The 17,891-nt window shown below is 41.8% G+C and overlaps 1 protein-coding gene across 2 annotated transcripts in view; it reads left to right on the forward strand.

The window, feature by feature from the left end:
* Positions 1–17,891, forward strand: part of LOC135544547 (divergent protein kinase domain 1B-like) — a 40,881-nt gene that overhangs the window by 10,946 nt on the left and 12,044 nt on the right. For both annotated transcript variants that reach the window (XM_064972240.1, XM_064972242.1), the window contains exon 3: positions 17,577–17,684. In XM_064972240.1, the coding sequence (XP_064828312.1) occupies positions 17,577–17,684 (108 nt within the window). The remainder of the gene's footprint in view (positions 1–17,576; positions 17,685–17,891) is intronic.

The following is a 17,891-nucleotide window of genomic DNA, read 5'->3' on the forward strand; positions in this document are numbered from 1 at the left end:
AATGATTCATTGGATCAGTCTAAAACGTTGCACACACTGCTGCCATCTAGTGGACAACATCTAAATTGCATCTGGGCTGGAATAATACATTATGGCCTTTCTCTTGCATTTCAAAGATGATGGTACAAAAGAACATTAGTTTTTTCTTTGTATCATCTTTTACCAGATCTATTCTGTTATATTCTCCTACATTCCTTTTCACATTTCCACAAGGTTCAACATGTTTCCTTTCAAATGGTACGAAGAATATGCATATCCTTGCTTCAGGCCCTGAGTTACAGGCAGTTAGATTTGGGTATGTAATTTTAGGCAAAAATTGTTTGTTTTTATAGGGCGTATCCTTACGGACGCAAACAGCACAAGACAGAGTTTATTTTTCCAACTACAAGCAATGAGCCCAATCAGTCCTCAATGACAAATACGAATACCTACAAAAGATAAGGCTAATTAGGCATTGGTTTTGTGGTTATCCTCAGATAAAGCAAGTTAGCTAATCTATATTTCCAAGCCCTACTCTTAAAGATCAAGTTGCATTAAATTAATTGGAATGACTGGAAATCTGATAGTTGAAACATTTTAATGTAAAAATATGTTCTAACGGTATTACTATCTGTAGTAGAAAGCAATGGGTTAAAGACACCTACATAACCAACCCAAAAGTAAAATGCAACATCCATTTATGGCCAGTTATGTAACCTCTAACATTGATGTATCTTGCAATAGATGTCATTAAGTTGGTAATACCAATTTTAGTCTTCTGCTAATTAGAGGTCGACCGATTTAATCGGAATGGCCGATTTGAATTAGGGCCTATTTCAAGTTTTCATAGCAATCGGAAATCGGTATTTTTGTGCGCCGATTTGCCTTTTTTTTTTATATATATATTTTTTTACACCTTTTTATTTAATCTTTATTTAACTAGGCAAGTCCGTTAAGAACACATTGTTATTTTCAACGACGGACTAGGAACAGTGGGTTAACTGCCTTGTTCAGGGGCAGAAGGACAGATTTTCACCTTGTCAGCTCGGGGGATTCATTCTTGCAACCTTAGAGTTAACTAGTCCAATGCAATAACGACCTGCCTCTCTCGTTGCACTCCACAAGGAGACTGCCTGTTACGCAAATGCAGTAAGCTAAGGTAAGTTGCTAGCTAGCATTAAACTTATAATAATCACTTGTTATCATCAACCATGTGTAGTTATTACTAGATATTATTTAGCGTGTCCTGCGTTGCATATAATCTGACTGAGCATACAAGTATCTGACTGAGCGGTGGTAGGCAGAAGCAGGCACGTAAACATGAATTCAAACAGCACTTTCGTGCGTTTTGCCAGCAGCTCGTTGTGTGTCAAGCATTGCACTGTTTATGACTTCAAGCCTATCAACTCCCGAGATGAGGCTCGTGTAACCGAAGTGAAATGGCTAGCTAGTTAACGCACGCTAATTGTCGTTGTGTTGCTGGTTCGAGTCCAGGGAGGAGCGAGGAGAGGGACGGAAGCTCTAATGTTACACTGGCAATACTAAAGTGCCTATAAGAACATCCAATAGTCAAAGGTATTTTATTTATTTCACCTTTATTTAACCAGGTAGGCAAGTTGAGAACAAGTTCTCATTTACAATTGCGACCTGGCCAAGATAAAGCAAAACAGTTTGACACATACAACGACACAGAGTTACACATGGAGTAAAAAAAAACATACAGTCAATAATACAGTATAAACAAGTCTGTATACGATGTGAGCAAATGAGGTGAGATAAGGGAGGTAAAGGCAAAAAAGGCCATGGTCGCAAAGTAAATACAATATAGCAAGTAAAACACTGGAATGGTAGATTTGCAATAGAAGAATGTGCAAAGTGGAAATCAAAATAATGAGGTGCAAAGGAGCAAAATAAATAAATTAAATACAGTAGGGAAAGAGGTAGTTGTTTGGGCTAAATTATAGGTGGGCTATGCACAGGTGCAGTAATCTGAGCTGCTCTGACAGTTGGTGCTTAAAGCTAGTGAGGGAAATAAGTGTTCGTTCCAGTCATTGGCAGCAGAGAACTGGAAGGAGAGGCAGCCAAAGAAATAACTTGTTTTGGGGGTGACGAGAGATATACCTGTTGGAGCGTGTGCTACAGGTGGGAGATGCTATGGTAACCAGCGAGCTGAGATAAGGGGGGACTTTACCTAGCAGGGTCTTGTAGATGACATGGAGCCAGTGGGTTTGGCGACGAGTATGAAGCGAGGGCCAGCCAACGAGAGCGTGCAGGTCGCAATGGTGAGTAGTATATGGGGCTTTGGTGACAAAAACGGATTGCACTGTGATAGACTGCATCCAATTAGTTGAGTAAGGGTATTGGAGGCTATTTTGTAAATGACATCGCCAAAGTCTAGGATTGGTAGGATGGTCAGTTTTACAAGGGTATGTTTGGCAGCATGAGTGAAGGATGCTTTGTTGCGAAATAGGAAGCCAATTCTAGATTTAACTTTGGATTGGAGATGTTTGATATGGGTCTGGAAGGAGAGTTTACAGTCTAACCAGACACCTAAGTATTTGTAGTTGTCCAAGTCAGAGCCGTCCAGAGTAGTGATGTTGGACAGGCGGGCAGGTGCAGGTAGCGATCGGTTGAAGAGCATGCATTTAGTTTTACTTGTATTTAAGAGCAATTGGAGGCCACGGAAGGAGAGTTGTATGGCATTGAAGCTTGCCTGGAGGTTAGTTAACACAGTGTCCAAAGAAAGGCCAGAAGTATACAGAATGGTGTTGTCTGCGTAGAGGTGGATCAGAGACTCACCAGCAGCAAGAGCGACCTCATTGATGTATACAGAGAAGAGAGTCGGTCCAAGAATTGAACTCTGTGAAACCTCCATAGAGACTGCCAGAGGTCCGGACAGCAGACCCTCCGATTTGACACACTGAACTCAATCAGAGAAGTAGTTGGTGAACCAGGCGAGGCAATCATTTGAGAAACCAAGGCTGTCGAGTCTGCCGATGAGGATGTGGTGATTGACAGAGTCGAAAGCCTTGGCCAGATCAATGAATACGGCTGCACAGTAATGTTTCTTATCGATGGCGGTTAAGATATCGTTTAGGTTAATGAAATACAAATGGTATAGAGGGAAAAAGTCCTATAATTCCTATAATAACTACAACCTAAAACTTCTTACCTGGGAATATTGAAGACTCATGTTAAAAGGAACCACCAGCTTTCATATGAACTGAAACGTTAGCTTTCTTACATGGCACATATTTTACATGGAACATATTGCGCTTTTACTTTCTTCTCCAACACTTTGTTTTTGCATTATTTAAACCAAATTTAGCATGTTTCATTATTTACTTGAGGTGAAATTGATTTTATTGATGTATTATATTAAAATAAGTGTTAATTCAGTATTGTTGTAATTGTCATTATTACAAATAAAGAAAAATCGTCCAATTAATCAGTATCGGCTTTTATGGTCCTCCAATAAATCGGTATCGGCGTTGAAAAATCATGATCGGTCGACCTCTACTTCTAATGCTTCTTAAGCAGGTTGACAAGTCTTGTCCTTAAAAGAAGGACCCGACAGCGAGTGTGTAATCTGCCTCTACCATCAGTCCTATTAGCCAACGTACAATCATTGGATAACAAAATAGACAAACTACGATCACGAATATCCTACCAACGGGACATTAAACTGTAATATCTTATGTTTCACCAAGTCGTGGCTGAACGACGACATGAATAACATGCAGATGGCGGGGTTTATGCTGCATCGGAAAGACAGAACAGCGTTCTCCGGGAAGACAAGGGGTGGTGGACTGTGTGTATTTGGAAACAGCTGTTGCACGAAATCTAATTGTAAGTCTTGTGGTTTTGCTCACCTGATGTAGAGTATCTCATGATAAGCTGTAAACCACACCAGTTACCAAGATAGTTCATTTATAATTTTTGTAGCTATCTATTTGTCTACATCATTGATGACATCATCCCCACAGTGATTGTACATAGTGCAGAGTTCCAAGATGGCATAGCAGTCGGACGTGTGTTTTGTCTAGCCGTCCTTTACCTTGTAAATATTGTTTTCCTCGTTTTTTTCTGTATATACACTGCTCAAAAAAATAAAGGGAACACTTTTAAATGATAAACGGTTTCCGTAATTAATACACCCCTTTGCCAAAACAATGATTGATAGGCAGCTTGAACTTCTTCAATTCAATCGTCATTTGTAAAGTACACATACATTTGTCAACAGCCATCCACAACAACCACAGTCCATAAGGCACTATGTAGCCTAGATATCAATAATAATTTACATCGCTATTGCCCGTAGGCTACGTACCATTCCTGTTGTCCTTACTTCCAAGCAGTTATTCACTTTGGATGCCTACAGCAGTCGCAACATTGGAAGACATAGCTTGGACCTGTAGCCTACAAAAGCATATTCCTGTTATTTTCCCGCAATCCATGAATCGCATTTGGTGTGTCATCACAGTGGTCTCTGATTTGTGGTCAGACTCGCTCAGGAAGAACAAACTTAAATTTGTGCCTTTTTTCAATGTCATTGACAAAACCGAAAGATGTCAAATTAATTTTTGCTCAAACATCCTTTCTGAATTTAAAAGTAATCATCACATTTTTTAAGTATATGTAATCTGATTACAATATTTTAGCTGGTAACTGTCCACACACACACACACCCCTTTGATTATTCACAGGTGCATCCACCCTTTATATGATGACGGAAACTGTCAGATGGAAAGCATTAAAGAGGAAAAGGGAATCTGTATTGTATGTGTCAGTAGCTGCTGAGGGAAAGGTGGTTCCTTTTATAATATTGTAGCAAATGGGGACCAGTTAAAAGTAATTAACAGAATGCCTGACAAGAGTAACACTGGATGAGAAATCAGTGATGTAACAGAGTGACTGTGTCCGAAATGGCATCCTATTCCCTCTGGTCAAATGTTGTGCACTAAATAGGGATTAGGATGCCATTTCAGAGCTAGCCTGTATCTCTGGCTTGTCTGATAGCCCCGCCACAAGAGAAGTGTGACTACTCTAGCTTCATTGTTCTCTCTGATAATCAGTGATGAGAAATAACCAAATATTACAGTGCCTTCAGAAAGTATTCATACCCCTTGATTTATTCCACATTTTGTTTTTACAGCCTGAATTCAAATTGGATTAAATTAACAACAACACAAAATCACACATCTACACACAATACCCCACAATGACAAAGTAAAAACATGTTTTTAGATATGTTTGAAAATGTATTTCAAATGAAATACATAAGTATTCACACCCCTGAGTCAATACTTTGTAGAAGCACCTTTGACAGTGATTACAGCTGTAAGTCTTTCTGGGTTGTGCAACATTTGCCCATTTACTATTTTCAAAATTCTTCAAGCTCTGTCAAATTGTTTGATTATTTCTAGACAACCATTTTCAGGTCGCCATAGATTTTTCAAGCAAATTGAAGTCAAACAGTAACTAGGCCACTCAGGAACATTCACGGTCTTCTTGGTAAGCAACTCCAGTGTATTTTTGGCCTTGTGCTTTAGGTTATTGTCCTGCTGAAAGGGGAATTCATCTCCCAGTGTCTGGTGGAAAGCAGACTGAACCAGGTTTGCCTCTAGGATTTTGCCTGTGCTTAGCTCCATTCTGTTATTTTTTTTTATCCTGAAAAACTCTCCAGTCTTTAACGATTACAAGTATACTCGTAGCATGATGCAGCCACCACTATGCTTGAAAATATCAAGAGTGGTACTCAGTAATGTATTGGATTTACCCCAAACATAACACTTTGTATTCAGGACAAAAAGTAAAATGCGTTGCCACATTTTGTTGTATTACTTTAGTGCCTTGTTGCAAACATGATCCATGTTTTGGGATATTTTTATTCTGTACATGCTTCCTTTTCATTCTGCCAATTAGGTTAGTATTGTGGAGTACCAACAAGGTTGTTGATCCATTCTCAGTTTTATCCTATCACAGCCATTAATTAAACTCAAACTGTTTTAAAGTCACCATGGGCCTCATCGTGAAATCCCTAAGTGGTTTCCTTCCACTCCGGCAACTGAGTTTGGAAGGACGCCTGTATTGTGGTAGTGACTGGGTGTATTGATACACCATCCATTAATTACTTCACTATGCTCAAATGGATATTCAATGTCTGCTTTTTTATTTTATTTTACATATCTACCAATAGGTGCCCTTTTGTATGAAGCATTGGAAAACCTCCCTGGTCTTTGTGGTTGAATCAGATAATTACAGATAATTGTGTGGGGTACAGAGATGAGTTGTTCAAAAATCATGTTAAACACTTATTGCACACAGTGATTCCGTGCAACATATGTCATTTTAAGCAAATAATGACTTATTTTGGCCTTAACAAAGGGGTTGAATACATATTGACTCAAGACATTTCAGCATTTAATTTTTCATAGAAAAAAATTCTTTGGTAAACATAATTCCACTTTGTTATATGGGGTATTGTGTCGGCCAGTGACCCCCAACAAAAAGTCACTGTAATACAACGAATTATGGAAAGTCAAGGGGTGTGAATTCTTTCTGAAGGCTCTCAGAAGTGGTTGGGAGTGCTTGTGTTTGTTGCTCAGCTGTCAGCACACACATTGAAGTAGTAAAGGATCATGAGAGAAAAAGAGACTAAGTGTGAAGATTAATGGACAGCCTGAGGTGGTCCTGTTTTGGTTTCTCTATCTTTGTATTGTGATAAATACGGCAGCACTGTTGTTGTGCTGCGAGAGGAAGGCCGGCTCTCTCGGGACATACAAGACATTGAAAACAGTGTCTGAGAGAAGAAACAAGGAGAGATGAGAGGAAGGGAAGGAGGATTGTTCTGCTTCAAAGCACAAAAAAAGATTTCGACCCCCACCATCTCAGATTGTGCTGAGTTTGTTTCTGTAGTTAGAAACATTGACATTAGTATTCTGACGGTATTCTAACAGTATTTTGTTGCAATGTAATTTGATCTCTGCGAAATCTAATTGCACCCAAATTGGCCATTTTAATTTATAAGGTTCATATAATCTTCAATAAATATAGTACCTGACATCCGATTTGGAACATAATTCTTCCTATCAATGAGTAAGACATGCGGAATCCAATAAAATGCTCAAAAGCCAACCACGGACCCTCCATACCCCACTCTAATCCCACCCCACATGGTATTAGATCGAAGTTTACGCAAGGGAACGTTACACAAAGTAGTGTTGTGCAGTGGCAAGGAGTATTTCTCCTTCATCCTTTAATGTAATTCCCTGTGAATGTTGTTTTTTCGCTGTTCAGAGAAATTAGCCATTGAAGTCACATGCATTATTTACCATATTTTAGTGTGGAAGTACTAGGTTTTGCTCACTATATGCCGCTGTTTCTGCTATTGCCACATCCTTTTCCATTTTTCTGGTCTCTTGTGTTTTATTAAATGGATACCTCTACCCAACATTGAGCAGAAAACCAATAGCTTTTTCTCATGATGAAAATAAATTGGTCATTCTCATTCAAGCCAGTCCTCCGGGAAAGCAAATCAGTGTGTCCTTCTCTTAGGTTTAATCTGTGTCAAGGAATCGGCCACTCTGTGTGGTTTATTCCCTTCAAAAATATCTGGATTAGTTAGACCATCCCTGGTGAACAAGCAGACCATTAGGCTACAGCAGTTGTAAGTACATTTGAATAATTAAGCAGATGCTCTTATGCAGAGCGACTTGCTGGAGCAATTAGGGTTAAGTGCCTTTCTCACCTGGGTACTATATTTGTTGAATATTATGTGAATCCTATAAAAGGGCCAGTTTGGGTGTGATCAATAAGCTTAATTTATAAGCTATCAAATACCTTCTTGTACATAAAACATCCTCCGCAAATATGGCAAGCGGGCATTTTTTGAAATAAGGAAAAATAAGCATACGGTCTTCATAAAAGCACAATTTTCCACCAAATGGTGGCTAATGGTACTTCCTGATGTTCAACCAATCCGGTTGCAGCAGTCAAATCAAATTTTATTTGTCACATACACATGGTTAGCAGATGTTAATGCGAGTGTAGCGAAATGCTTGTGCTTCTAGTTCCGACAATGCAGTAATAACCAACAAGTAATCTAACTAACAATTCCTAATCTACTGTCTTATACACAGTGTAAGGGGATAAAGAATATGTACATAAGGATATATGAATGAGTGATGGTACAGAGCAGCATAGGCAAGATACAGTAGATGGTATTGAGTACAGTATATACATGTGAGATGAGTATGTAAACAAAGTGGCATAGTTAAAGTGGCTAGTGATACATGTATTACATAAGGATGCAGTCGATGATATAGAGTACAGTATATAGGTATGCATATGAGATGAATAATGTAGGGTAAGTAACATTATATAAGGTAGCATTGTTTAAAGTGGCTAGTGATATATTTACAACATTTCCCATCAATTCCCATTATTAAAGTGGCTGGAGTTGAGTCAGTGTCAGTGTGTAGGCAGCAGCCCCTCAATGTTAGTGGTGGCTGTTTAACAGTCTGATGGCCTTGAGATAGAAGCTGTTTTTCAGTCTCTCGGTCCCAGCTTTGATGCACCTGTAGTGACCTCGCCTTCTGGATGATAGCGGGGTGAACAGGCAGTGGCTCGGGTGGTAGATGTCCTTGATGATCTTTATGGCCTTCCTGTAACATCGGGTGGTGTAGGTGTCCTGGAGGGCAGGTAGTTTTCCCCCGATGATGCGTTGTGCAGACCTCACTACCCTCTGGAGAGCCTTACGGTTGAGGGCGGAGCAGTTGCCGTACCAGGCGGTGATACAGCCCGCCAGGATGCTCTCGATTGTGCCTCTGTAGAAGTTTGTGAGTGCTTTTGGTGACAAGCCGAATTTCTTCAGCCTCCTGAGGTTGAGGAGGCGCTGCTACGCCTTCTTCACGATGCTGTCTGTGTGAGTGGACCAATTTAGTTTGTCTGTGACGTGTATGCCGAGGGACTTAAAACTTGCTACTCTCTCCACTACTGTTCCATCGATGTGGATAGGGGGGTGTTCCCTCTGCTGTTTCCTGAAGTCCACAATCATCTCCTTAGTTTTGTTGACGTTGAGTGTGAGGTTATTTTCCTGACACCACACTCCGAGGGCCCTCACCTCCTCCCTGTAGGCCGTCTCGTTGTTGTTGGTAATCAAGCCTACCACTGTTGTGTCGTCCGCAAACTTGATGATTGAGTTGGAGGCGTGCGTGGCCACGCAGTCGTGGGTGAACAGGGAGTACAGGAGAGGGCTCCGAACGCACCCTTGTGGGGCCCCAGTGTTGAGGATCAGCGGGGAGGAGATGTTGTTACCTACTCTCACCACCTGGGGGCGGCCCGTCAGGAAGTCCAGTACCCAGTTGCACAGGGCGGGGTCGAGACCCAGGGTCTCGAGCTTGATGACGAGCTTGGAGGGTACTATGGTGTTGAATGCCGAGCTGTAGTCGATGAACAGCATTCTCACATAGGTATTCCTCTTGTCCCGATGGGTTAGGGCAGTGTGGTTGAGATTGCATCGTTTGTGGACCTATTTGAGCGGTAAGCAAATTGGAGTGGGTCTAGGGAGTCAGGTAGGGTGGAGGTGATATGGTCCTTGACTAGTCTCTCAAAGCACTTCATGATGACGGAAGTGAGTGCTACGGGGCGGTAGTCGATAAGCTCAGTTACCTTAGCTTTCTTGGGAACAGGAACGATGGTGGCCCTCTTGAAGCATGTGGGAACAGCAGACTGGTATAGGGATTGATTGAATATGTCCGTAAACACACCAGCCAGCTGGTCTGCGCATGCTCTGAGGGCGCGGCTGGGGATGCCGTCTGGGCCTGCAGCCTTGCGAGGGTTAACAGTCTTATTGTTTACCCCTGGCTCAACCCTGTGTGCAACATTGGGAAGTAGCATTAGCCACTTTAGCATGGTGGTGGATTTCTATTCTTTATTAAGACATGTTTTTTTGTTCGGTGGCTTGCCAATAAAGCTAGTTAAGGAGGAAATTGATGCCCTTGCAGCCTGAATGCAAAATGTTTTATGTACGAGCCTGTCACCAGGGGACACGTGTAAAGCTGGCTGCATACATTCTGGTTAGATGCAGATGACAAATGACGTAGAAGGAATAATAGAGCCATCGTCCGGCCAGTTGGGCTACTTGATTTGAATGATGCAATTCATATTCCACTTTCAAAAAATATAACATGACATTCTAATGAACAAATCCCCCTGTCATTTTACAAGATATAAACCACAGTAACATTTTAATTTGGGAGGTATTTCATGTTTTACATATGTGAAGTCTCATTCTGACAAACAAATGCACGTAATTAGTCATGCTTCTCCATTTATTTTGTGTGAAATTGCACAAACTCAAAAATAACAGTGCTGGGATTTCATTTTGTTCTGGAGCCGGCAGCTTTGCTGGCTCGGTCTGAGTTGATATTGGAGGGTCTAATTATCCCCTACACCCTCCCTAATTGTATTTCTTTACTCTTTTTTTCCCCTAATCTTTACAGGAAAGTGTCACAGGAACTATCTGATGTGTGAAGATATTTTACTGCAGCTAATGTAGAAGGAAAAGCTGTGTACATTTGCAAATACTGTGCCAAATCGTATGTGAAGAATGCAACAAAGGTGCATAATCTTCTGGCCAAGTGCATAAAATTCCCTCAGTGCTCACAACAAGCAGTCAGACAAAAGTCGTTCTACCTCTAATATGAGGTGAAAATGATTCATCAGACATCTTCTCGATAGCAACAGCTCATGGTCCTCCTGGAATCAGAAGTTTTTTTTGACTCAATGGAGGAACGTAGTCAGAAATGCTGATGAATGTCTTGCTCGAGCTGTGTATGCAACTGGTTCACCTCTGATGCTCACAGGCAATGTATATTTTAAGAGATTTCTGAATGTTCTTCACCCAGCATACACCCCTCCATTTATCTACTCATTTGCTGGATGCAGAGTTCAACAGAATTCAAGTGAAGGTCAAGCAAATCACAGAGAAAGCAGACTGTATTGCAATAATCTCTGATGGGTGGTCGAAATGTATGTTGGCAAGGAATAATTAACTACATCTCCAACCCTCAACCAGTATTCTACAAGAGCTATGACAAACGGGACAGACACATTGGTCTCTACATTGCAGATGAGCTGAAGGCAGTCATCAATGACCTTGAACCACAGAAGGTATTTGCACTGGTGACAGACAATGCTGTGAACATGAAGGCTGCTTGGTCTAAAGTGGAGGAGTCCTACCCTCACATCACATGCATTGAATCTGCTGCTCAAGGATATCATGGTACTGAAAACAATAGATACACTCTACAAGAAAGCCAAGTATATGGTTAGGTATGTGAAGGGTCATCAAGTTATAGCAGCAATCTACCTCACCAAGCAAAGTGAGAAGAATAAGAGCACCACATTGAAGCTGCCCAGCAACACCCATTGGGGTGGTGTTGTCATCATGTTGGACAGTCTCCTGGAGGGGAAGGAGTCTCTCCAAGAAATGGCTAGATCAGTCTGCCGATATGGACAGCCCCATCAAGAGGATCCTCCTGATGTATTTTGGGAGAGAGTGGTAAGCAGCCTGAAACTCCTGAAACCTGTAGCCATTGCATGGATTGATGGAGACAATGCCATCCTGTCTGATGTTCAGACTCTGCTTACAGATGAAAGAGAAGACATCCGTACTGCCCTGCCCACTTCACTGTTGATCCAAGTAGAGGAAACTGCAGTTCTGAAATGCATCAAAAAGCATGAATACTTCTGCCTGAAGCCCATACACGCTGCAGTGTACATGTTGGACCCCAAGTATGCTGGCAAGAGCATATTGTCTGGTACAGAGATCAACAAGACCTATGGTGTCATCGCTACTGTGTCTCGCCAACTTGGCCTGGATGAGGGCAAGGTTCTTGGCAGTCTGGCGAAGTACAAGGGCTTTGGGATGGAGATGCAATATGGCAGTCTTGCCAACATATCTCATCAGCCACCTGGTGGAAGGGACTTTGTGGATCTGAGGCTCTTTCCACTGTTGCCTCCATCCTCCTAATCCCATCAACACCAGCCACCTCAGAGCGCAACTGGTCCTTGTTTGGGAACACACACACCAAAGCATGCAACAGGCTGACCCATACGAGTTGAAAATTGGTGGCCATCCGGGCAAATTTGAAGCTTTTTGAGCCTTGCAATGAAAGTCTACAATTGAGTTGGGGCGGCAGGGTAGCCTAGTGGTTAGAGCGTTGGACTAGTAACCGGAAGGTTGCGAGTTCAAACCCCGAGCTGACAAGGTACAAATCTGTCGTTCTGCCCTTGAACAGGCAGTTAACCCACTGTTCCCAGGCCGTCATTGAAAATAAGAATGTATTCTTAACTGACTTGCCTGGTTAAATAAATGTAAAAATAAATAGAAAAAAATAGCCTCAAAAGCACTCTGTAGTTTCCATGCTCTGGGTACATTTGACTTCAATACAAAACCTAGGAGGCTCTGGGTTCTCACCCCCTTCCATGGACTTACACAGTAATTATGACAACTTCCGGAGGATGTCCTCTAACCTGTCAGAGCTCTTGCAGCATGAACTGACATGTTCTCCACCCAAACAAAGGATCAGAGAATGAATCGAGTACTGAAAGCATAAGCTACATCTAGCACTGCAGTGAATAAAATCTGGCGAGGAGTTGACTCCAAGAGAGAAAGACAATAGTTAGACAATAGTTAAACAGTTGTAAACATTAATTTCTTCAGAAATGAAGCGAGGGCGAGAGAGCTAGCTGTATTTTTGATAATTTACTTAGTTAGGGAATACATCTAGCTAGTTTAGCCTACTCAAGTACCTGGCTCAAACAGAGAGGTATGCTATGTTAGCTAGCTGACTATGGCTATCCAACACAGGAACTCTTCCAAGTCTAGGTAAGTTTGTGGTTTTATAAATTTGGTGTAACTGCTAAACTGTTGGCTAACTGTACACTGTACTGAATGATCGTAGCATATTTACTAATGTGTTAGTTCTAGTAGCTATGTTGACATTAGCTAATATGGTGACAACATTGTAGGCTGTGGTTAGCAGTTATGATATGAAGGTTTGGCTTGGAAGTCCACAAGTGAAGGGAAAAGTTGAGCAGAGGAGAGTGTTTAGATGCGAGAAGGAATTATCTAACGATCAAAGGGGTCATGCTGTTTGTATGTGGCTGCTATGAAAGTTAATTGTATTTACGTGTGATCAATGGTGCATTCTGTTGAACAACGTTTCTTAACATACCTGAATTTGTGCAATAGAAACGCTTGTTTGTAACTGCTGAACTACTGATTACACCCTAGTTAGATGAAAGTGTCAATGGCTGCCACATTGATAACTCATGTTTCTGTCGACCTGTGCACCTACGTTGTAAACTTTCATTCATAGGCTAGGTTGTAGCAACGTCATGTGTATAGGGAACATTAGAGTATCATGTAGTAGCCTAAACCTATTGATGTTTCATTGAGCTGGGTGAATGGAATATGAATGAGTCATCCAATATGGCGTAATAGAAATAAAGACATGCTCATTAAAAAAAGTATTGTCCTCCATCTTAAACATCACTGACCGCCACTGATGTACATGTGGGTAGGGGTAAAAGTGACTAGGAAATCAGGATATATAATAAGCAGAATAGCGTGTGTGAAGTGTCAATATGTGTGTTTTGCATGTGGGTAGAGTCTAGTGCCCCGTTTCCCAAACTAGGGGTCATGACCCTATGTTGGATCGGCCGATATGAAAATGGGGTTGCGGGAAAATTTTCCAAAAGCCTGCTGAAATAAATAAATAAATACCTCAAAATCATTGTAATGTTGTTAACTTTAAATAAAAATTATTCAAATCTAAAAGAAGAATTAAATTAAACCAACAAGGGTGCGCACTTAGATCGAGGGAAAATGCCGCACTTGAATCACAGTGAATTGCTAGGCCTGCTACGCTGCTGCAAAATGGACCACCATGGGCTAGTGGGATAGAATGGTGGGTTTTTGCAGAGTGGGCTCCATTTATGATGGGACGGTAGTCAGGTCTCTGCACTCTAGTTATGCATTTGTCTCCCCCTGCCATATGGACGCATTGTATGATACACCAAGAGCAAACCCTATTCACTGTGTGCACGCCTGTTTGCAAAATTGTGTGGCAATATGGGATCAGAGCATGACAATTTGCTATTTCACACCGAGGCTCAGTGGTAATCGAGGAGGAGAGTTGGAAATATTTTGTTAATTGAGAGAGGAACTATTATTCACAATGGATGTAAAAAAAAACAACAAAAACTGACTGACGTTTTGTGTGACAAAAAGAAAATGTGTCTCCTTGCCTATGTAACAGACATATTTGGGAAACTGAACGCAAGCATGCAGGGGAAATACAAAAACATTAAATGGATGACACTAGTGATGCCAGCTCACCTCCAACATTTGGAAGAGCACTTTGGGACCTAAACTCAGCAAAAAAAGAAACGCCCTCTCACTGTCATGGTTGAGCAGGGAGTACAGGAGGGGATTGAGCACGTACCTCTTGGGCGGTATGTGAATTGGAGTGGGTCCAGGGTTTTCTGGGATGATGGTGTTGACGTGAGCCATGACAAGCTTTTCAAGCGTTTCATGGCTACAGATGTGAGTGCTATGGGGCGGTAGTCATTTACAGGTTACCTTGGTGTTAGGTGGTTTGCTTGAAATATGTAGGTATTACTGACTGGATTAGAGAGCGGTTGAAAATGTCAGTGAAGTCGCTTGTCAGCGCATGCTCTGAGTGCGTGTCCTGGTAATCCATCTGGCCCTGCCGTCTTCTGAATGTTAACCTGTTTTAAAGGTCTTACATCAGCTACGGAGTGTGAGCATACAGTTGTCCGGAACAGAGGGTGCTCTCATGCATTGTTGTTTTGCTTACTTCGAAGCGAGCATAGAAGGCATTTAGCTTGTTTGGTAAGCTTGCGTTAATGGGCAGCTCTCGGCTGGGTTTCCCTTTGTAATCTGTGATGGTTTGCAAGCCCTGCAACATCTGACGAGCATCAGAGCCGGTGTAGTAGACTTCGATCTTAGTCCTGTATTGTCGGAGTGCGTAGCAGGATTTCTTCTAAGCGTCCGGATTATGTCCTGCTCCTTGAAAGCGGCAGCTCTCGCCTTTAGCTCAGTGCGGATGTTGCCTGTAATCCATGGTTTCTGGTTGGGATATGTGCTTTGTAAAAGTATTCAACACCTTCTGCGTTTTTCCTACTTTGTTGCATTACAACCTGTAATTTAAATGGCATTTTATTTAGATTTCATGTAATGGACATACACAAAGTAGTCCAAATTGGTGAAGTGGGAAAAAAATTACTTGTTTAAAATGGTAAAAAAAATACAAATTAAATGGAAATGTGGTGCATGCATATGTATTCACCCCCTTTGCTATGAAGCCCCTAAATAAGATCTGGTGCAACCAATCAATTATCTTCAGAAGTCACAATTAATTAGATTGCACACAAGTGGACTTTAAGTGTCACATGATCTGTCACATGATCTCAGTGTCTATATACACTTGTTCTGAAAGGCACCAGAGTCTGGAACACCACTAAGCAAGGGGCACCACCAAGCAAATGGCACTATGAAGACCAAGGAGCTCTCCAAACAGGTCAGGGACAAAGTTGTGGAGAAGTACAGATCAAGGGTTGGGTTATAAAAAAAATATTAGAAACTTGAACATCCCATGGAGCACCATTTTAAATACATTATTAAAAAATTGAAAAAATATGGCACCACAACAAACCTGCCAAGAGAGGGCTGCCCACCAAAACTCACGGACCAGGCAAGGTGGGCATTACTCAGAGAGTCAACAAAGAGACCAAAGATAACCCTGAAGGATCTGCAAAGCTCCACAGCAGAGATTGGAGTATCTGTCCATAGAACCACTTTAAGCCGTACACTCCACAGAGCTGGGCTTTACAAAAGAGTGGCCAGAAAAAAAAGAAGCAAACATGTTTGGTGTTCGCCTGTGGGTGAGTCCTCAAACATATGGAAGAATGTACTCTGGTCAGATGAGATTCGAATTGAGCTTTTTGGCCATCAAGGAAAACGCTATGTCTGGTGCAAACCCAACACTTCTCATCACCCATCACCACAGTGAAGCATAGTGGTGGCAGCATCATGCTGTGGGGATGTTTTTCATCGGCAGGGACATGGAAACTGGTCACAATTGAAGGAATGATGGATGGCGTTAAATACAGGGAAATTCTTGAGGGAAACATGTTTCAGTCTTTCAGAGATTTGAGACTGGGACGGAGGTTCACCTTCTAGCAGGACAATGACCCTAAGCATTCTGATGAAGCAACCCTCAAGTGCTTTAAGGGGAAACATTTTAAATGTCTTGGAATGGCCTAGTCAAAGGTCAGACCTCAATCCAATTGAGCATCTGTGGTATGACTTAAAGATTGCTATACACCAGCGGAACCCAACCAACTTGAAGGAGCTGGAGCAGTTTTGCTTTTGAAGAATGGGGATAAATCCCAGTGGCTAGATGTGCCAAGCTTATAGAGTCACCCCAAGAGACTTAGCTCAGCTATAATTTCTGTGAAAGGTGGCTCTACAAAGTATTGACTTTGGGGGGGTGAATAGTTACGCATGCTCAAGTTCATTTTTTTTTTTGTCTTATTTCTTGTTTGTTTCACAATAAAAATATGTTGCATGTTGGGTAAATCAAATGATACAAACCTTCCCCAAAATTCATTTTAATTCCATGGTGTAAGGCAACAAAATTGGAAAAATGCCAAGGGTGGTGGATACTTTCGCAAGCCACTGTACGTATGGTCACTGTGGGGACAACATTGTCGATGCACTTATTAATGAAGCCGGTAACTGATGTAAACTCCTCAATGCCTTCGGATTCATCCCTGAACATATTCCAGTCCTGTAGCTCAGCGTCCACTTCATTGGACCCCTTCCGTATTGAGTGCGTCACTGGTACTTCCTGTTTGAGTTTTTGCTTGTAAGCTGGAATCAGGAGGATAGAGTTATGGCCCTCTGTATGCATCTCTGTCTGTGGAGTAAAGGTGATCTAGAGTTTTTATCCCTTTTTAGTTGCACAGGTGACATGCTGGTAAAATGAGGTAAAACAGATTTCAGTTTCCCTTCAATAAAAGGCCGCCTCTGGATGAGCATTTTCTTGTTTGCTTATGGCCCTTTTACAGCTCATTGAGTGTGGTCTTAGTGCCTGCATCGGTTTGTGGTGGTAAATGGACAGCTGCAAAAAATACAGATAAACAGCCTTGGTAAATAGACATGGTATCAAGAACAAGAAGAAATGAGCTGAAACGAGCCACTTACTATTCCCCAGTTGTCATTCTTGCTAGCAATCAGGCCATTCAGAATCACAAAAGCATGCTGGCTTCTGCCCCATGGAAGCACAGCTAACCCATCCATAACTCACAAGAACAGAGAATCTCACAGGGTGAAAATAAAAAAAATCCTAACTTTACATCCATGTGGGAATCTTGAAATTTCCAATTGACATCTACAGTATACATGATTTGTATGCGGTTGGGATTTGAGAGATTGTAGGATCCTTGGGTCCTCTTCCTGTTGATTAATGTATTTCTGGTTTCATGTCTGTCTGTGCCAGTGTGACCACTACAGAAGCGGCATTGTCTCAGGGTCGTCCTGCAAGGCCCTATGTGAGGAAAGGACTCTGACCCTGCAGCGATGCATGTCCACCTCCTCCACACATCAGGTAGGTAACACACACACACATCAGGTAATATGCACACACAGCCCTACCAGCTGCCAACCACACCCCACAAGGTACAACCACCTTACACAGGCTAATCTTGCTCGCCAGACTTGACAGCTGGTGTAATTTAGCCGGAGTATATTTCAGTAAACATACACATGCACGCATACCACTTGACAAAACCACACACACTACTACCTAATGACT

The sequence above is a fragment of the Oncorhynchus masou genome, chromosome 8, assembly GCF_036934945.1.
Source record: "Oncorhynchus masou masou isolate Uvic2021 chromosome 8, UVic_Omas_1.1, whole genome shotgun sequence".
NCBI classification, from domain to species: domain Eukaryota; kingdom Metazoa; phylum Chordata; class Actinopteri; order Salmoniformes; family Salmonidae; genus Oncorhynchus; species Oncorhynchus masou.